The sequence below is a fragment of the Mauremys reevesii genome, linkage group 18 (genome assembly GCF_016161935.1).
Source record: "Mauremys reevesii isolate NIE-2019 linkage group 18, ASM1616193v1, whole genome shotgun sequence".
Lineage (NCBI taxonomy): Eukaryota > Metazoa > Chordata > Testudines > Geoemydidae > Mauremys > Mauremys reevesii.
In genome coordinates this window covers 6,418,884-6,439,217 of record NC_052640.1, presented here as the reverse complement: position 1 = coordinate 6,439,217, position 20,334 = coordinate 6,418,884, and the positions used below count along the sequence as shown (strand labels likewise).

General features: G+C 41.1%; 1 protein-coding gene and 1 long non-coding RNA gene across 3 annotated transcripts; one reads left to right on the top strand and one right to left on the bottom strand.

Moving 5' to 3' along the window:
* Positions 1-1,480: 1,480 nt before the first annotated feature.
* DIABLO (diablo IAP-binding mitochondrial protein) lies at positions 1,481-9,351 on the bottom strand. 2 transcript variants are annotated; one of them, XM_039505099.1, is made up of 6 exons: positions 9,195-9,351; positions 7,083-7,203; positions 6,008-6,139; positions 4,515-4,625; positions 4,255-4,351; positions 1,481-3,397 (listed from the first exon to the last, which is right to left on the bottom strand). In XM_039505099.1, exons 1-6 carry the CDS (start codon positions 9,245-9,247, stop codon positions 3,183-3,185), a joined length of 729 nt encoding a protein of 242 aa, XP_039361033.1. In that variant the 5' UTR covers positions 9,248-9,351; the 3' UTR covers positions 1,481-3,182. The 2 variants fall into 2 exon arrangements, with proteins under 2 accessions (XP_039361033.1, XP_039361034.1); XM_039505100.1 differs by lacking the exon at positions 9,195-9,351 and adding an exon at positions 8,852-8,961.
* Positions 9,352-14,684: 5,333 nt separating this feature from the next.
* Positions 14,685-19,397, top strand: LOC120386145. The gene is made up of 3 exons (XR_005589553.1): positions 14,685-15,511; positions 16,541-16,652; positions 17,886-19,397. It is a non-coding gene; the product is annotated as an uncharacterized LOC120386145 (long non-coding RNA).
* The last annotated feature ends 937 nt before the right edge of the window (positions 19,398-20,334 follow it).

Here is a 20,334-nt window from a genome sequence, read left to right as displayed (position 1 = left end):
AAGGTAGGGTAGTAAAACTTAATGCTTGGATTTTTAGGAGAGAGAGAGGAAGCTTGTTCACGGGACACTGATATTCTGCGTGGGCACTTTTCATCCATTTCCAGAGAGGTGTGTGTGTGTGTCACTTGTGTGTGTGTCAGTGCTGCTATCTAGGATAGGGGTTAGTACCTTTTATGAAATACCACTGTATCATTTCTTTGTTACCCTGGACAATCCCTGATACAAACTCAGTAGGATACAGTAAGAAATAATGTTTAGCGTGCCTCTCCAAGCACTGTACAAATTAACTTAAGCATGTGGCAATAAGCTGCTATCAGTAGATAGGACTGGAAAGGACTTTGATTTAATGAAAAGCTTGAACATCTATGAGCTGGTTAATTTCAAGAGCTTTGAATGTATTCAAACTAGTGTTGGAAAAATAAAGACCAACCCTAATTCTTGTCATCTCAAATGTGGTGCACAGAAGGATGCATTTGAAAGGTGCTTATCTTCCATTCATGTTTAACTAAGATTTCTAACATGCCTCTCTCCAGTGGCAAAGTAGACAAACTGGTTTGGGTGTTAATGACACATGTTACAGGGCTGAGTTTACAGGTGCGAAGATATTGGTTATTGTCAGTAACAAGCAAGTTGTCTAAGATGCTTCCATGGTTTCATCAGGAAGGTGAATCATTCCTCTTACAATATGCTGGTAGCCCATGTTAACAGTACTGGATTGAAAAAATTACTTTTCCCCCTTGCAACTTCATTCTGTTCTTAAAGTGGCTGTGTGCTGTCTTAGCAGAATAGTGACACATTACAACTGCGACCACAGCAGAGAAGGAAACAGAAGTTGGTTTAGGGGGGAAGCCTGACTCAGTCAGGGAATGTTGTTCTGCTTTCCAGGGTACTACATAAATAGGATCCAATCTTTTCTTGATAGTCTGTGCCACACAAACATGTGACAGAGCTACACTGGCACCGTGGCAGGCACAAGAGGGCTGTACCAATGACACGTATATCCAACAATGCTAGTACATGCAATTTTGGATGATAAATATAAATGGCTTGGCACCAGAACTCCCTGCCAGCTAATCTGCAGCTGCTCAGCTTTGTTCACACAGTGCAGTTACAGAGGAAGGTTGACCCTGTGTGGCACTGTTGCTTGCTTAGAGCCCTGTGCCAACAGTGCAACTGCAAATAATTCCCCCCTTCTTCCCCTCTGTTGGGATGGTTCCCATAATCCTCCATCCTAGAAAGGTATTCAGGGGTCCTTAACAGCTGCTATGACCATCACCAAAGTGTAAATTTTTTGTTGTTTTTGGAAGAGACTCACTGGTAAATATAGGCTTTAATTTAACCTCTAACTTAGTGTTACGAAAGTATTCACCCACCACCTATAAGATTTCTTCTGGCTAGGGGCTGTGAAAATATTTTCTGTTACATCTTTTCGTTTGGGCAAAGTGCATTGGTATCAAATATTTGATTGCAACAAAGCAAGTATCAGCCAGCAAATATTTTATTTCTTACTAATGCAGGAGTTACAATTACCCAAGATTACTCTGCACTCTTTTCTCGTGTAGTTTAATCCAACTTTAGTTTAGCTGCAGTCACACAGTGCTACAGCGATCTGATCCCCTTGTTAAAAAGATAAAATGGAAATGAAGTTCAGAAAGATATTCCCAAGGGAAGGGTGGTATTGGGCTGGAAGACTTCCAGACATGCAATGCCAGTTATAAATGCCAAAACAAGTGTAAGTACCACCCAGATTCTAGTCTATCAAAAGAATATCACGAAATCTTGGGGCCGGAACTTTCACATGGACTGGGGTCCTGTACAAAATGGCACTTTAAACAAAATTAACAATTACTAATACACAGAAGCCTGTTTCTCTAAACCATACCTATTGGCTAAATATATATTACCAATACTCAGCTTTCTTGTAATTGAGCATTACACAAATATTAAAGGGAGCTCTTCATAAAAATCTAGTCGCCACGGTTCTACAGTACAGATAGTAAAACACATGAATTTGGGAAAATACAACCATACATTCAATATGAAATTAACAAACTGCTTAAATGACATAAAGGGAAAGAAATGATATTCATTAACTGTTGAAATGTAGTTTGAAAACCCAGCATGCAGTGAAACACTGTCATTTGACTATCAAGGAGGAAGCTACATTTTTCCTGCAATTTGGAGCAGACTGCAGCTACGCTGTTTGAAAATTCACATTCAGAGCACTGTGTTCTGTGATCAAACAGCATTTGCTGCTATTTGTAGTGTCTGCCTTTGCAACACTATGTTCCCTATTGAGAGAGACAGTTTTAAATGTGGCACAGCAACAAAATCCTTCCTTCACTACCATGGAAAACCAGTTGTATTGCATCTTGTTGGTTGTGTTCCTATTACATTAGAAACAAGTCTGCATAAACACATCTGCCATACTCTATACTACAGTAATCACTGAGTGTAGATCCTACAGATTTCCAAGATTTGTAGCAATTCTATTGGTTGTCTTCTTTTGATACAATTAAGTGCAATTAGACTACAGTAGTTTGCGTTTTATTAAACAATGAGCTATCCATTATGAATTGTCACAGTCAAAATAATTAGAAAACAGCACACAAAAAAATCAACATTGTTAACCAATCGGACTTTCTGACAATGAAATGTAATTCTATTGTTCGATTGGAGATAATTCCCATTAAGATTAACTTGCTTCACAGACTAGAAATAATTATTTTTAAATGTCCCTCTTTGGTTGCAATCTACAATTAGTTTTAGACACTGGGAATTTCCATAGGTTTCGTATTAAATCATCTGAATTAGACCCTCATGGCAACAGACCCAAACACTCATCAAAGTATCTTTAACAGCTAATTTCACATTTGCATAGTTGTACACTTAAATAAAAATTTACTAGCAATGCATATTATAATAATGGTAACTTAAAAAATAAAGAAGTTTCAAACACCTGAATCTGGCTGGTGGTCGAGTATAGCAAATTTGTGGGGGAGAGAATTATTGCCCACTGCCAGCAATTATGAACAGATAGCATGCCTGTTTTCAATGCCTTTTCCTTATCCAACATCTATTTTCTTAACGATGTGGGAAACTCAGGGCCCTGGAATTAGTGGTATGCTATCAAATACTCCAAAGGTGATATTTAGAAGGGTTTTTTTGTTTGTTTGTTTTTTTCAGTCTTCGCGAAGGTAAGACTCTTCAACTTCCTCTGTGGTTTCTGGGATACTGCATGGCTGTGATGATTCCTCAACTTTTGTGTTAATGAGCTCTTCTGTCTGAGCTTCAGCTAATTTGGTCTCTGCTTTCTGTGACAGCTGTCGTACCTCTTGCACCTGTGTTTTCACCAGCTGAATATGGTTGCGAGCTGTCACTGAAGCTTGATCTGCACCTGAAAAAACACAGTAATTTAAGTAAATTCATTCAGAAACAGCCCTAATGATAAAACACTATCAGTTAAGGCAGAGATTAAGTTGGTAGTAATTAAATATCATGTTTTACTAAACTGTTCATGTTCTAAGCAAATCACTTTTCAAAACACATAATTTAGTCCTCTTTATTGTAGATTAATAACTAGATGTAGTAGACTGTATCATCATATGACAGAAACGGAATTTTTTCTCAGAACATTCCTGCCAACGAAGTTTGGGTTGCCAATTAGTGCAAAATTAGGTTGTGATTTTCTGTGATGTGGCCACATGCTCTGTGAGAAATAAACCAAGACTGAACAATCATTATATGGTGGCAATTTTCAGTCACTAGTGGTCTGTTCTAGATTTGAACCTGCAGTTTATGTGAATGACTATATTACAGTACTTGAACAACCTAGTCTTCTCACTATTTCATTAATATATTTAGTTTCAATAATATTTCTTAGTCAAATTTATAATGCATTTTTTCCTTATTTCCTTAAATGAAATAATCAGGTGTTTGTTATTACAATTATCTAATTTAAATTTAAAATATTAAATTATGGGCCTGGTTTTCAGAGGTACTAAGCACTTCAACTGAAAATACAGAGGAACTGAGCAGCTGTGTCCTCCGTGGAAGACACAGGTATTTGGCAGCTCTGAAAATCAGACCATGTGATTCTCAGTCTGCACACTAACTAAGCATATTTAGATTTAGTGTCAATCTTGCCTGCACCTTTTTAATAATAAATACTGCCTTTGCGCCAGGGGAAAGTTTTGCTAAAAATTACAAATTCCAGCTGATACTGAGGAATGTGTTACAGTAATGCCCGAATACCTGATTCATATGCAGCTTCTGCTGCCATCTCTGAAAGATGTAAAGCGGTCATCCAACTGGATTCTAACTTCAGGAATTCTTGCTTCTTTGAAGTCATCTATAATTAAAAACAAAATGCAATGTAACACTGTTTAACACCATCTGAACCCACTTTTTGTAATACGCTCTTACAGCCATGTTAAATTAATGAATGGAGAAATATTTCTTAAATAACAAAAAGAAGACTGATTGATGACTGCAGAAGTTAGTTAATTCTTTACCTCAACTCTTGCTCCTATGATCACCTGCCATACCGCATCCTCCTCTTTGGAATTCATTTTCCCAAGATGATTTGTATATTGCCGGTAGAGAGACACCAGTGTGTAAACTGCCTGCAAAACAGCGTAAGTCTAGCACAGCTACTTGATAAAAGAACTCAAAATATGCAAGTGCTACTTACTTTCAAACTAATTTTGCATCTGCGTATGCACTCGCAGTAGACAAAAAAAGGGAAATGATCTAACACTTTCCCTTGTTTTAATCCTCAAATATTTAGTGAGGAAGTCATTTCTGGATAGTCTCAGAAGTACTTTTTGAACTTTGCTTTCACTGGTATTGTATTAGTGTTCATTAATTTAACTAATCTGAAACAATGTGTTGAAAATGGAAAGATTTCATTGTAACTGAAGTCTGGAAAAATTAGAAATTGACAGTTTAATATTGTAAAACAAGTTTTGTGATATCCTAGGAACTTAATAGTAACAGCACAGATAGAACTGATTCTCCTGCTGAAAAAGCAAGTCTATTAGCACTTGAGCTAGAAGAGAACCTCCCTTGAAATATGGACCCATAATACACAAACACTTTGATTCGATCTAGCAGAGGGCAGTAGTACATATACACTAAAACTAGCCAGTTCATTACACATTTTAGAACTGAAATATTGCCAAACTGCTTATTTTTTATTGAAAATCTTGGCAGGAATGACACGTAATGGATAAATTCTCTGTATGCATGTAAGTCTTCAATTCTGCATTTACTTATCTACAGTGATATATTAAAGGCAATGCTAATCAGTAGTTAATTTAACATGGAAAACTATTCTGCTTAATTTGGCACTTTTCAAATTTCATATTTGGCACATTTCAAATAGGCCTTTCTAGAGTTTCAAACTCAGATTGGAAAAATGTCTGTTTCTGATGAAACCTACATATTTTTCTTGCCTAGAAAAGAAGTCAGGAAGGTAATGGATGTATTTTTAAAGAATGCTTGATATCTGGCTCTGTTTTTTTCTGTCTAGATATTAGCCTACTATTTGCAAAGTTTAGCCTCACTCCTCCTGTGAAGGGCCCACATTTCAGGAAGTAGTTTGTGCCTGGGCTTCTCCTGAAGAGAGTTTTGCAAACCTCAAAAAAATCGCTCGGGCCTTGGATCACGAACACTCCAAACCAGCAGCAACACCTCCTCTATTGTCCATATTAAATAGTTGTCCATATTAAATTAACTACTGATTAGCATTGCCTTTAATATATCACTGTAGATAAGTAAATAAGTGTTCAGTTCACTTATTTTGACATGTCTGATGCACCTATTCAAGCGGAACTGCTACCCCAGAAGCTCTACATCTCTGTCACATTGATTTGTGAAGTCAAAGTCCATTTTAGATATAAGAGCTGATTTAATAGGTGCAGTTAGAGCTTGTCTTTGGGAGAGTTAAATACTCCAGCTGTTGCAGTATTAACTTTGTACTAATGTAGGCAGTCACACATCTTACCTTTGTATACTCTGTTAATGCTTCAATTAATGCATATGTTGTTTGAGAGAGAAGAGTACAAGTACTGTCTGTTACCAGAGAAATTGCCCTTCTAATCAAGGCTTCATGACTGAGAGAAGTGGGCTCGTGTTTCTGAAAGACAAAAGATTTACACAGTCTTTACACTGGTTTTCAAAAACAGACAACTTTTAATGATAAAAATGTCTTTTCTGGTAAGCAAAAAAAACCACAGGAGCCATTGCTAAAAATAAATTGCTGGTCTGCCTTAACTCTTAAATAACTAACTTCTAAAAAGTAGAACAAAATCTTACTCCCATAGTTCCATTCTCTTCTATTCATATCCTGTAACGGCTTCTCTGAAGGGCCCAAATTTCAGGAAGTAGCTCACCAAAACATCTTTTCCTGCAAGTTTTTTTTTTTTAAACCAGTTTTTATAATTTTATTTCCCAATATTTGCCTGAGTCGGGCTATTTTAATATATATGCAAAACATATTCTTATCTTGTTTCCTGTCTGATGGTTATCAGTGGGTTGTAAAAGTTCAGGCACACTAGGCAACGTGCAAGAGCTGAAACTCTGTTAATGACATACCAGGACCACAAGTAAATTTCCCTCTACGAATTGTGGGGTTTGCTCTGTTAATAGTGGGATTCCTGACTGATGTGCCATGGCAGCTTGAGGCATCACAAAATAACAGCAAGTAATTTTCAATAATTTTATTATAAAATAGTATTTTAGTTATGGGACAACTGAAACTAGGGCAACTCTATTTTACATTGCCACTTTAAAAGTGAATGACGGTTTCTTGCTAAGTGGATTTAAGTCATACTCTTTATAGTGGAATCACTTTAAATTCGTGCTCAAGTCAGCTAAGATGCAGAGAATTTCTAGATGTCCAACTATGTCCCAGAAAGCTCAGTGGGCAAACTGCAATATTCATTCTAATATCATACAATAACTGGGTGGTTGTTTTAATTAATACAAGAAATTGGTCTATTTGCCACAAGCGCACACTTCCACCAAACACCTTAGAATATTAAAATCCTTGTAATGTACATTCACTCCAGTACATTTACCTGTACAATAGGGACTGCACACAGGGCTACTCCAAAACCCACTCCCACCATTTTGTTCCATGGGCCACTCAGTCCTGAGAAACAGCGCCTCCTAGCGTTAGCCAGAACAGGAAAACCTTGCCTGGGAATGAGAAACAAAGATAAGCATGCAAACAGCTGCACACTGGGAAATAAATATTCTGGAGGAGCAGAACACTTTGAGGGCAGAGACTTTTTTTTTTTTAAACGTACTATGTGTTTGCCTAGCACAGAGTCCTGCCCATGACTGGGTTTCCTATGCACTACCACAATACAAATAATAAATTCAAATGTATTTTAAAGTTAGTTACCTAATCATAGTCTCAAGGAAAAATACAGGCTAAACAATTTGTGTATTGTAACTCAAGTAATAAGCTTATTGTCAGCAATTAATATAATTAACACGGATACAAAGCATTCATATTAATAATAAAATACAACAGGGTAAAGTAAGCAGAACAGTAGGTTTATAATCAGAGATCCTGAAACCAATACTTATGCATGTTTAACATCATATACAGGTAGTCAGTCCTACTGTAGTCAATGGGGTTATGTCAATATGAATGTGAGCAGTATCAGAGCCTTATTGTTGAAATAAAATGGTATGGTAGTGTATCGAATTGAAAGTGAAAAGCACCTATTCTCTCCCTCACTACATTTAGATGGTTTCCAGCTCAGATTTCTGAGAATGCACGATCAGTTCATTCTGTAATTCATTCTCAAATTGTGACCAGTAGAACACCGGTGGTTTGTGGAAGGCTAGTTTATCATTGGCAACAGCTAAATGGCATTAAAAGACAACTAAAACAAGTTACATTCTGTCTTAATATCACTTCTCCTGATAGTTACTACAGCCATACTATGTGATCACAAATGAGGTGGTCCACGTAGCTGAAAAGAAGAGCGAGAATACCATCTTCATATTAAAATACAAAAATATTCAACTAAATGAACAGTGCAGTGAGAACTAAATGTATGAACTAAGCCACCTCACCTCCCTCACACAAGTTCCCACACAGAAGTCAATGAAACTTCTTGTATAAAGCAAACAGTGTTTGCTCACATTAATGTCTTTAGCACTTTACAGACTTAAAGGGACCCTGCCAGATAATTTCGACATAAACTTTAAAAATAATAACAGAAGTGATTTTATTACTTTTATTTATTATCCAAACAAAAAACTGTTTTAGATTTAAACATTCTCCATAACTACTTACAACTCGAACACTGCACTAGTTCATGGGAACCAATACATGAGACCGACTCTCAGCAAAAGTGAGACCAGCTTAATTTCACTACGTAAATTGAGGGAATTATGAAAATGTAAACATAAATAGTTAAAATTGAGATTTTAAAATTAATTTCCCCCATATTTTTACTTAGAGGGGACTGCTCATGTGTTTACAGTTAAGTACATGCATAGGTGTTTGGAGGTTCATGGTATTAAGCAAACCAAATAAGGAGCCTATGTGTTAAAATGTGTTACTTTGACAAGAGTGAAGTTAACAGGCTGGTACAACAAATAATTTTAGAACTAGTTTTCTATTTGGTTTAGACCAATTACCAGACTTGACCAATGCACGAACTGTGAAAATAATTCCTGCAGGGACACGGGGGACGAGGGGATGTAAAATAATTTTATTTTCAAACTTCAGAGTGTGTATCACGCAAAAAATGGAGCAGCCCAAAGTTCCTTTGTAGCCACTGTAAGGAGCAGTCTATTCAAAATGGGTGAGTCCCAAAGGTCAGACCTTTCCAACGGCTCTTTAATTTCCGTAGCTCTGGTGCGCCAAGGGCTCAACCCCGCCTCACTGAGGGGAAACTGAGGCACCGAGGGGTGCGGTCAATGGCCCGAGGAGCTACGCAGCGGTCTCACGGGTTAGGAGTTACGGGCTGTGCCGCGGTGGAGGCACCGGGGGCACCGAGGTTTCAGAAGGCGGAGGAGACGCTCGGGCTCACAGGCGGGGGAGCGGGGCAGAGAGGGAGCGGCGGCGGCGGCAGCCCGCCGGGAGGTTACACCGGAGCCTCAGGGGCGATCGGGGTCCAAGGGCGGAGCTCTCACGGGGGGGGGGAACGAGGGTTGCCAGGCGATACCTGAGCAGGGCGGAGCAGCACCGGAACCACCGGCTACGCACAGCGGCCGCCATCTCCTCGGGCCTAGAACAGGGCGGCGGCGCGCCGGAAGTGACGCAGCACCCACCACAAAGGCGTGGGGCTCCGCCTCCTGGAGACTCTCCCTGCCCTGACCGGCGCAGCCGCAGTGCTCTGGCCAGACGGGGGGGCGGAGCCGCTGAGTGCGCGGGCTGCGAGGCTAATAGCGGGGGGTCTCCAGAGTCCAGCCCCGCCCCTCGGAGGGAGGGGGAGGCGCGGGGACCCGGAGTGCTCAGGGGAGGCGGCGGAGAAGAGGCAGGGCGGGGGCGGGGCCTGGGGGGAATGGGGCGGGGCCGGAGGGGGGGGGGTCGAGCACGGATCGTTGTGCTGAGTCAGGCCTGTCACCCGCCTCACAGTCATTTCATCTAGAGCAGGTCTCCCGAGACGCGTTCAGACGGGCCGTGCTCCCAAACCCCGATCTCGCGCCCCCCAGGCACTAGCCCGGTCACCTTCACAGAGGGGAGGTTGGGGTGTCATGATTTGTTCTTGTTAAATACACCCGGGCTATTACCTGTACCCGTTATCTTATAGGTGCTTACACACTGATTGTTCCAGGAGTGTGCCAGGTACCGAAATTAGCCTGTCCGGGCTGTCGTTCCAGGAGTGTGCCGGGTACTGAAATTAGCCTGTCCGGGCTGTCGTTCCAGGAGTGTGCCGGGTACTGAAATTAGCCTGTCCGGGCTGTCGTTCCAGGAGTGTGCCGGGTACCGAAATTGGCCTGTCCGGGCTGTCGTTCCAGGAGTGTGCCAGGTACCGAAATTGGCCTGTCCGGGCTATCGTTCCCGAGGTCATCGTCGTCCCGGTTTTTAAAAATCGGTACTCTGGCCACCTCCAGTTCTCTGGGACCTCACTCTTCCTGCATGAGTTTTCAAAGATAAGTGCTCCAAGATTGCTTCAGCTAGTGTCTGAAGTACTTAGCTGTCTTGCATCCGACAAAGTGGGTATTCACCCACGAAAGCTCATGCTGCAAAACTTCTGTTAGTCTATAAGGTGCCACAGGATTCTTTGCTGCTTCTAATGTATGTAGCGACCCTCTTCTTCCTGGCTTTTATGTCTCTTGCTAGGTGTAACTAATTTGTGCCTTAGCCATTCTGACTTTGCCGGTACGTGTTTGTGCTGTTGATTTGTACTCAGCAATTTGTCCATATTTTCACCTTTTGTAGGATGCCGTTTTGATTTTTAGGTCATTAAAGAACTGACGGAGTCATATTGGCCTCTTACTAGTCTACCTATCTGTCCTTCACATTGGGATAGTTTGCTGTTATGCCTTTAATATTGTCTCATCGAGAAATTGTCAACGCGTCTGAACTTTTTCCCTTATGGTTTGGTTTGATAACTACTATTTCTCTTGTCTATTCTGCCTTCTTGATATTCTGGCAAATAGATCTGTTTTTCCCCCTTTTCTTTGTTGTCAAGCTGGATTGATGCCATACAAATGAGTTAGTAGGCATCATCACAAACAAGAGGCCATCTTTCTTTCAAAAGGGAAATAATGTAGTCTTGTGTATCTGATTTAAAATATACATATATGTAAAGAGAATGTAGAGATTGAACTGGATAGCACAAATGTGGAATCTTGTCTGTACAAGTAAGAAGTAGTGACAGGAACTGCAGGAGGAGACTGTGCTCCTACATCAGATTTTTTTCTGTGTGCCCACCAAGTTTGTAGCAGAACTGAGCCCTAAGAAAGTAGATAAACATTCTATTAGCACGGTGAGGATTATATTTAAGCCTGTCTCCTTAGACGTGACCATTCTTTGACTCTGTTTTTAATGTAGTTCAGTGGACTTTGCTTAGCACCTGATGCAAAGCCTCCCAGTGACTTCAGTGGGCTTTGGCTCAGGCCTTTATTGCTTAACCTTACGTGTGCTCATTCACAGGGTCAATGCACACATGCTGGAGTATAATGATCTTGAACTCACTTCTCGGTGCCACATAAGGTCTTGCAGACTTAGGGCATTAATGTGAATTTTGCCTGGTAATTTCTTAATGAGGCTCTTTCTAATAACTTCCTTAGTTTCTTTACATTATAGGCACAGTTGTATCCTTTGAGGTTTTTTTCCATTTTAAAATGAGCAGCTTTTCTTGTTCCTTTCTGACACTTAATCTATAATTATCCCACACAAACACCTATTGATTTTAACGGGGCTACTTAGCTATTTATAAAGTCAAACGACTACATTTGTTCTTGGGAGTGACGTTGCTAGTCTTTAAGTAATGAACAATTTGAATGATCTGAAATCAAAGCTAGGCATGAAAGTTTGTAAATTAGCTGGACAAACTTAACTATTGGCTTCAAAAAGTTTTCTATTTGTGTTAAAATGTTCTATTTATTTTGTATTCAGTTATTGTCTTGTGCATCAACAGATGACACAGTGATCACTCTTTTAGAAGGGTGTCGTATAAATACATTCTGAGGGGAAAATAATTTTTCCCTCTGTCATAAATATTCTTTGTTATAGGGCACAACATGCCAAGTGTCAGTGTATGACCAAAGATCCACAGACTTCTGGTTACATTAAAGAGTAGGGACTGTGAAACAGATGTGTGTGTGTGTGTGTGGTGGTGGGGGGGGTAATTTCTTTAATTCAAATGACATTTTTTACTCACTTTAATTTTTCTAGCATTTTTGTACAGAAATACATTTTAAGTGGCATAAAACGAGGCTTGAATGAGCTAGAAGCGGATTTCGCTAACATGACATCAGCTCAGTGGACGGCCTTGTGACGCAAACCAAGAGAGAAATCACTTGTGCACTAGGACCCTGTTCCTGCAGACTTATGTACATGCTAAAGTTTACGCACTGTGACTAGTCTCTGACCCCCTTTGACGTCAGTGGGTCTATTCACAGTGTAAAACATCTAAGCCTTTGCAGGCCTGAGACCACGATGTTGAAACAACATCTGTGTTTTGTTGTAACACTGCATTTGGGGTAAACTTCGGTATCCAGAAGAACACCATGTGGTTGCCCACATTTTACTTGTCATACGTATTTTTCATGATTCTGTAGGGTCATTTTCAGCCCAGTAGTTTGCAGTTATTAAAATGTTTATGTTAGAAGTTGGAAACATGCCACGTAGGTCATGGAAGTTAAAAGAGAGGTTTGGTTTTTCTTTCTAAAAATCATAGAATTATTTGAACAAACTCCCATGGACACTTGTCCTTTTTACACTTCTGTCTTCTTAAATAAAAGGGTAAGAAATCAATTCAGCATGTTTGAGATTTAGGGTTGATTTATACTGACTTCAATGGAGTGATGCTGATTTACCAGTTACCGCTGTTAGATTTACCACTATTTTAAGATGAACAGTTCTGACCCATAGAAATTACAGAAAATCCTAGCAGGTCATTTTATTCCCGCTCTCCTGGGAACAGGTTAGTTGCACAGGGTATTTTTAGTGCTTTCTTATACAGTATGGTTCCAGTAAAACTCTTGCCTTGCTGGTTTCAACTCTTCCAAATATGCTAATATAACGGTCTGGTGGGAAAGGCTGGGAAACTTAACCCCAAACTGGACACCATCAGATAAAAATGTGGAAACAAAAAGAGAGGAGACACGTGGGTTATACTGATTTGAGGGAAGCATGTCCAGGACTGAATAAGAGGGTCAGAAATAAAAAGTTAAGCATCTGTCTGCCTTCATCTCCATAACAAGGCTGATTGAAGCAGACATGTCTGGACTTGATTGCTCAGAGGCCAGCTCACACTCTAATGGTTCTGCACCACTTCTGGGCTTTCTCCCTCCCTTTCATCCGCCACCCTCAACAAGCTGCTATTCTCAGGAGTGATGTCAAAAAGGAGAAGATTCATCAGAAGACAAAATTGCCAGCAATCTTTCTGATCCTTCAGGCATGGGGCAGAGCTGATCCCAAAGATTGAGTCCGGAAGAGCCACTGGGGGTCAGCAAGGTGTTTTTTTAATCATGTTTTGTTTTACATAAGAAAATAAGATTGTATTTAGGCAATAATAAAACAAAGACTTGCAAAGTTTCTGGAGCCAAAAGGAACTGACATACTATTTGTTGAGCAGACGCCAGCTGCAGGGTACTTGGTGGTGACTGTTGCACATTCTGGACTAGTCTGTGGCCAGAGAAGATAGAGGGGAACTGTCACTTAAGCACCAAAAAATAAGTTGTCCAGCCAGCCAGGAGCAGTGCCCCAATCAGCACCGTGTAACTGAACAGCACGAAGGCCAGGAGCTCCTTCAGCACTTTCAGGAAGTGGACAGCGAAGGACTCCTGCATGGTTTGTTCAAGCACCACAAGCCAGATGGGATTTCTGTGGTTGTCTCACACTCTGCTCCCCACTAAAGTAGCTTGATCTGAAAGGAAGAGAAATAAAGGGGAGGGTGAGCCATTCTGAGCAGGCAGTTGCAGCGCTGAGGGAGAGCCTGCTAATTGCATGTAGAAAAGTCTGGATTCAGGTGGCTTCTGTTGGTGGTGTATAAACAAAGGCTGTGGACACTATGGTTTGTCAGAAGCTTTTTAATTGCCAGGGGAGAGTGTGAGGCCGGGACAATGGTGGTGTATTTGGAAAGTCTTTTTCAGAGTTTTCAGGATGTGTAGTGCTGAAAGGGGCTGCAGGAGCTGATCACAAACCAGGTTAAGACTGGGGTGGGGTGAGAGACCGGAAGAACCAAGCAAGGTTAAAAATATATGTGCTGGACTAGGGCAGAGGCAGGCAGTTGAGGTCCCAGTCAGTTCCTGGAATTATTCCCTTCTGTCAATTGATATGTGGCTGGCGAGCTTTGTATTTAGAGCATTCGCCGGTGGTGCATTAGTACCAACAAAAAGCTCTAATCAAAGTGGTCAATTTCTCCAGAGAAGCCACTGTTAATATTTAATGTTATAATTGCTTCTAATGGACAGACAGGCACAGAGCAGGCTTTTTGTTTCGGATCAGGGGAAGATTTGGGATTAAAGATACATTGATTTATCTGAAAGCTTCATGACTCCTGTTAAAATAACCTTTTTTTAAAGGGGAAGGGATAAGATGTTTTAAACTTCTTTCCTTCCCAGTTAAATATATATTTGTGCATTGCCCAGTCAGTTGCCACCAGTTAGTGAACTTTGTGTCAAATCTCAACATAATTGCAATAGCTGTTTGCTACTTAGGCTTTTGAGATGTAAGGAATCCTATCCCCATCTCCAGTTGCATGTTCATTGACCCTTCATCAGAAAATTACCAGAGCAAAAATATTTGTACCTTTGTATGCATGACCAAAAGGAAAATGAAACTAGGTTTAGGATAATACTAACCAAAAAGGATTATTTTTCTTCCAAATGTTATACCTCCACTCGGAGCAAACTGAATTCCATCCTACCACTTAACGAAAGAGTGATTAATTAGAAACATGACGTGAAATCTAAACAGCAGCTTTAAAAATATATATTTTGTTTTAATGTTTTTTTAAACTCCCCACGCCCCACGCTCTATGGTCAGGTGTATTAATGTGTTATGGAAAATACTGCAATTTACAACAAATCTGTTAGATGTAGTTTTTCAGAGTATGGAAGTTATTTACTAACCAATGTTTTACATCATTCTCATTATAGAACAAAAATCTATGTTGACAAAGAGCTAAATAAACTGCTTACCGTGGGCTAGATGACTGTATTTACTTCTTAAAGTTTCTGGTTCTATCTGCTTTTGTTCTGCAGCTTTCTCTTGTATTTCTGGCTTCTAAAAGGTTGGTGCTGTAGTTTGATCCCCTTCTCGTCTGCTAATCCGAAGAGTCAGGAGTAATGAGGTTGTATTTACAGCCTGCACCAGTACTAATGGACTAGGTGTGGTCAGAGACCAATTATTATATATGACATAGACCCTTTGCTTTCTCTGTGCTGACAGCACAACAGTACAGAACAATCCAACCATTGGCAGTGCCATAAATCCTGGGAGATTTTTGATGTGAACAATATATTGTATATTTTAAAATGCGTTAAACTCCCCGCCTCCCAGTTGTGTCATCTAACACTGTGTTTTTGTAAATATCCTTTATTTTTTCTACATCAGATCTTAGGCTCATCTCCTTCCTCTTATTTCACCAGACAGTTTCCTATATTTCTGGAGACTTTATTGTGCATATTCTGCTTTTTGTATAATTTTCTGCTCTTAACAGCCTTGTTCTCACAGAGGGACCATTAAAGAAGGAGGAGGATGATACTGGAGTGGAACTGGGGAATCTCTTAAGATCAACAGGACACGACCAGATGGATGCCTGTAGATCTAGTTAGGCCCTGTTATCGAAAGTGATGGATGAAGGTAGGCTTTCCTCTGCACTATCACCAGTCCAGTTCTGTACATACTATATGTCACATATCCACACCACAGAATCTCTGCTTCAGAGAGAGTGACTGCTTGGGTTTTTTTAAATGACAGAAAAAATGTCAAGATGTCAGTCTAGTCTCAGTGAATTGGTTACTAATAATCCTATTTAAAAGGTAAAGGTTGTTTGGACTGGCTTTTAAACAACCAGACATATATGCAGCATCGAGAAGCAAGAGCATCTACTGCAAATCAAATCTCTTACCTACTGAGACATTATGCTCTAGCAAATGGCCTCTTAATTTAATCAGGATCTCTTGTTATCAAATTATTACCCCGTGGTCAGAAAGACCTTAGCTAGAAGGGAACATAAACAAGCTCAGGAAGCTTGTTAAGTAGTAATTGCTCCCCAGGAGATTTGGTCAACTCCGGGATTTGTTTCTTGTTATTTCTTGGAAGAGACCCTGTACCTGATGGGTCTGCGTAACTGTCAATCTAGCTGCTAGTTGTGATGTCCATTCAGAAATGCTATGCTGACACAGTGCTCTTTCTGGCCAAAGCTGAAGTTTACGCAAGTTAAAATTCTTTTCTTATGATACAAGTCCAGTTACTAACAACTTAGTACAAATGAAAAAGGTAAATAATCTAGCACTTCTTGTTTAACTATTTATGCTAATACCTTTTACATTTCACTTAGCTTGGCTAGTAAAACCAGATTAGGCGGTTTTACTCTTTTCTCTCCTCAGTTTTATTCTCTCAGTTCAGGCAGTATCAAAATGATGCAATGTTACAGGAGAAAATGTATATCCAAATTAAAGAAAAATCCATTTAAATAATAAAATGATGAAAGTCTACTGAGGGACTGGCAATTTGATTTTTTTTTAAACACTAAACCTAAACTCACTGTTGTCACTTTATCTTTGCTAGTATATTTGAGTATAAACGTGTTTGTATATGGTTAAAAGTGTAAGGCAAAGAACTCTGCAGTGGTGCAATATGTAATTCGTTATGGCTTGATTTTCAAAGGTGCTGAGTATTGATTCCAATAATTTGGGAAATCAGCCCACTATTCTGTAATAAGATATAAGGTGTCAGTGTGACAGCTGCTTTATTGTTGGGGAGCTCACGCATACCTAAGGTAAGAACAATCAAGTGATAAGTTTCCCATTCAGTTTTGTTTACATACTTTAAAAAGTCAAATGTTCCTTTAAAATTAAATACTTACCAAAGAAATAAAAATGTTAAATAAGCGTATACCATATTACTAGTATGGTAGAAAGCTAGGGGCAGGTCTACAGTACAGCCGAATCAACACTCTGAGATTGATCCACTGGTGGTTTTTTTTAAGTGGGTCTAGTAAAGATCCACCAAATTGACTGCAGATCGCTCTCCAGTCGACCCTGTACTCTACCCCCCGACAAGAAGAGTCAGGTAAGTCAACGGGAGATTTTTCTCCCATCTGCCCCCCGCGCTGTAGACCCCATGGTAACTCGACCTAAGGTACGTCGACTCCAGCTACATTATTCATGTAGCTGAGTTGCATAGAGTAGGTCGACTTACTGCGGTAGTGTAGACATAGCCTAGATATTAGCTAAGCAGTTTCACAGATTTTTTCTCCCGTTAGCCCCCAGTGGTGTAGACCCCACGGTAACTCGACCTACGGTACGTTGACTCCAGCTACATTATTAACCACAGTAGTCAAGCTACGTGAATAACGTAGCTGGAGTCAACGTACCGTAGGTCGAGTTACCTTGGGGGTCTCCACCCCGGGGGGCTGACGGGAGAAAAATCTCCCATTGACTTACCTGACTATTCTCGTCAGGGGTAGAGTAGGGGGTCAGAGCAATCTGCATTCAATTTGGTGGGTCTTTACTAGATCCGCTAAATCGACCGCCGGTGGATTGATCTCAGAGTGTTGATCCCAGCTGTAGTGTAAACCTGCCCTTAGTAAAGTCTTCTGTTTCTGCTTGAAGAATACATGCACTAAAGGGAGGATTTGGTTAAATATTAGGGTTTGTTTCACAAATGTTCACTGAACTTCAATTTAAAATAAGCAAATGTAGCAGAACATACAATGTTCATCTAAAAGACAAGGTTTGTGATTAGATCCCAATGCAACAAAAAATTGAGACTACTTAAAGGATTAACAAGACTATAACTATGGGGTTGGAGACAGGTATGTGCCCCATGAAAGAGGGTAAACTCTAAAGCAGGAGACGTTTGTTAAGGCGAGAGTTTCTTCTGAAAATGTCTCCTGGTTTTTGTTCATTTGAATAGTTTGGAATTTTCAGGAGAGTTAAGTGAGGTTGATTTTAAAAATTCTTCTGATATTTATTTGACAAGGTTTATTTACCAGCCCTCTCTTTCAAAGGGCAAGCGCCTCCCCTCTCTTGAACTGGACTACAGCCTGGGCTTGAGCCTGCAAGGTGCCATGGCTAGCAAAGCACGCAGGCACGTACTGTGGTACCACTGAAATCAATGAGACTAAGTACATGGTTAAAGTTAAGTCTGGGTTTAAGTGCTTTGCTGTGTCAAGCAAATGTGCTCAGTACCTGGTGGGAATGTCTGTTCTAAAGTGCTGCATGTTTGCCCAGGTTTCTGGGCCCAAGCTATTACAATTACTCCGCATCTGAATGAATTTCCAGTAAAATGCTCTGCTATTTTTCTAGTTAAAGCAGCAGCAAATCTAGCCGGGTCTGATGGTGAGCTTGAAAAAAACACCTAGATTCTCTTTCTTAAGAGACAAACATTTTAGACTGGTTTGAACGTGACCGCCAGCTGCGTTAGTAACACTGGACTACAGCTCATTATGAATTCAGGGAAGCTCAGTGAATCACTGAGAATAATTAATCCAGCTCCCCTAAACTCAGGGGGTGTCAAGCACCCTCTGGGCTTGAAATGGGGGCTAATGATACTCAGCAATTCTCATGTAGGATGCCTAGTGCGGCCACTATGGGCTTGTCTTGTGGCCACAGGCTCCTGGGCAGTGATGCGGGGGGTGCAAAGCAGTGGTCCCTCTCACAGGGCCACCAGCAGGGGTTGGACCCTGCTCCCCTCTGGAGAGACAAATGCTGGAGGAGAAGACAGCTAGTGAGTTCCCCACCTGCCTGGGGACCCATGGTGGGCAACCTGCAGCCCACACATGGCCCCTCAGGCTAATCCACTAGCAGGCTGCAAGGCCGTTGGTTTACACTGACCGTCTGAAGGCACAGCTCCCAGTGGCCCTAGTCCTCCCTCAAACAATGCAGCCCTTTCACAGCATTGAAGCAGAGTAGCCAGCTCTGGCAATGATGCAGGAGGCAGAATGGAATGCAGCTCAGACAGTCTCACGGCCCAGCAGCAGATTGCTCTGATGGGCTACGTGCGGGCTGCAGGTTGCCTACCACTGCTGGGGATGGTAGGGTTAGGGTCCAGCTCCAGGGTGGTGGGCAGCAGGCTCTGGCCATGGGGCTCCAACCCCTAGCTGTGGGGGCTCACATCCCTATCACCCCTGCTGGCCCATCATGTCTCATCCACCCCCCATTCCAGCACTTGCCCCCTACTGACCTCCCCATCTAAGGCTTAATTTGTCCCCAGGCCTGAGTAAGTCTGCTGCTGTGAAAAGTGATATCAGTATGTTGGTTAATAACACTCTTCCCAGCAGGAGACTTACTAACTAGCAAGTCTTTTTAAAAAAGCAAACAAAAAAGCCAAGAACCCACAGAGCACCTTTTCTATTCTATTTAGGGCCAGTAAAGAATAGCAACAACTACGTTATTTTTATTATTGAGTCTGCAAAAAGATTCAATGCATTACAGTGATTTGGATATGTGTATGTGCATGTGCCTATTTAGGAAAAATAAATCACGTTAAATAGTTTAGGAAAAATTTGTCACTGCGGCCACTAGCAAGAGTTGGTAGCCCTGCTTTGAGGGCACCAAAAATTTTATTGTGAGAACCTCTGGCCTAGGAGCATGAGTTTGTCAGCTTCTCCTTGTTAATCGATCATGGGTGGGTCAGGGGTAACAAATGAAGCTGTAGCGTAAGCACTAGGTGGCCTCTAACCTTTTCTGTTGTTTAAGCAGATGTACAATCCTATCCAGTACAGAATCATTGTATACAGCTGTGGTGTATCTTTTTCTCCTTTACTGCTCATAGGGGATGGAGGCTTCCAGCAGCCCCTTTGTCATTATTTACTGAGGATTTACATATGTCATGCAGCTTACTGGCTCTGGGCATGCAATGGCTCTTCAGGTAATAGGGACCTTTTTGGAACCTTGAATGTATGGACAAACTAAAGGGAAAAAGAGGCCATATTTGAGAAATGTACATGACTTCTACCCCTGAAGTTCTCTGTGTTATTATTAGTTTACAAACCCAGCTGTTTAATCCTAGCACGTCATCAATGACATAGCCAGAAAAAACAGCTTCAGCTCATACAGTGCAAGCTACTGCTACAATAGCTAGGCAAAGGGACCTATGCACTGGATGAAAGAAACCAGAAAGTATCATTCCCTGTAAAGCAGTGGCTCTCAAACTTTTTTGTACTGGTGACCCCTTTCCCATAGCCAGCTGGAGGCAAAGCAGGGTTTGGGGTGAAGGCTGACACCTCATGACCCCTTGTAATAACCTCACAATCTCTTGAGGGGTCCCGACGCCCTGTGATAAAGGTGGATAGACAGCAAATGAGGTTGCAGTAGGAATAGTCACAACAGATCATGTCTATCTCCCCACCTCCCACTGAACCAAGCACAGCTGCACTATCTTTATTGCTGGGCCCCCACCCTTGAACAGATACTGAAGAGAGAGGAAAGTTACAAGTATTGACAGCAGCCGCAAGG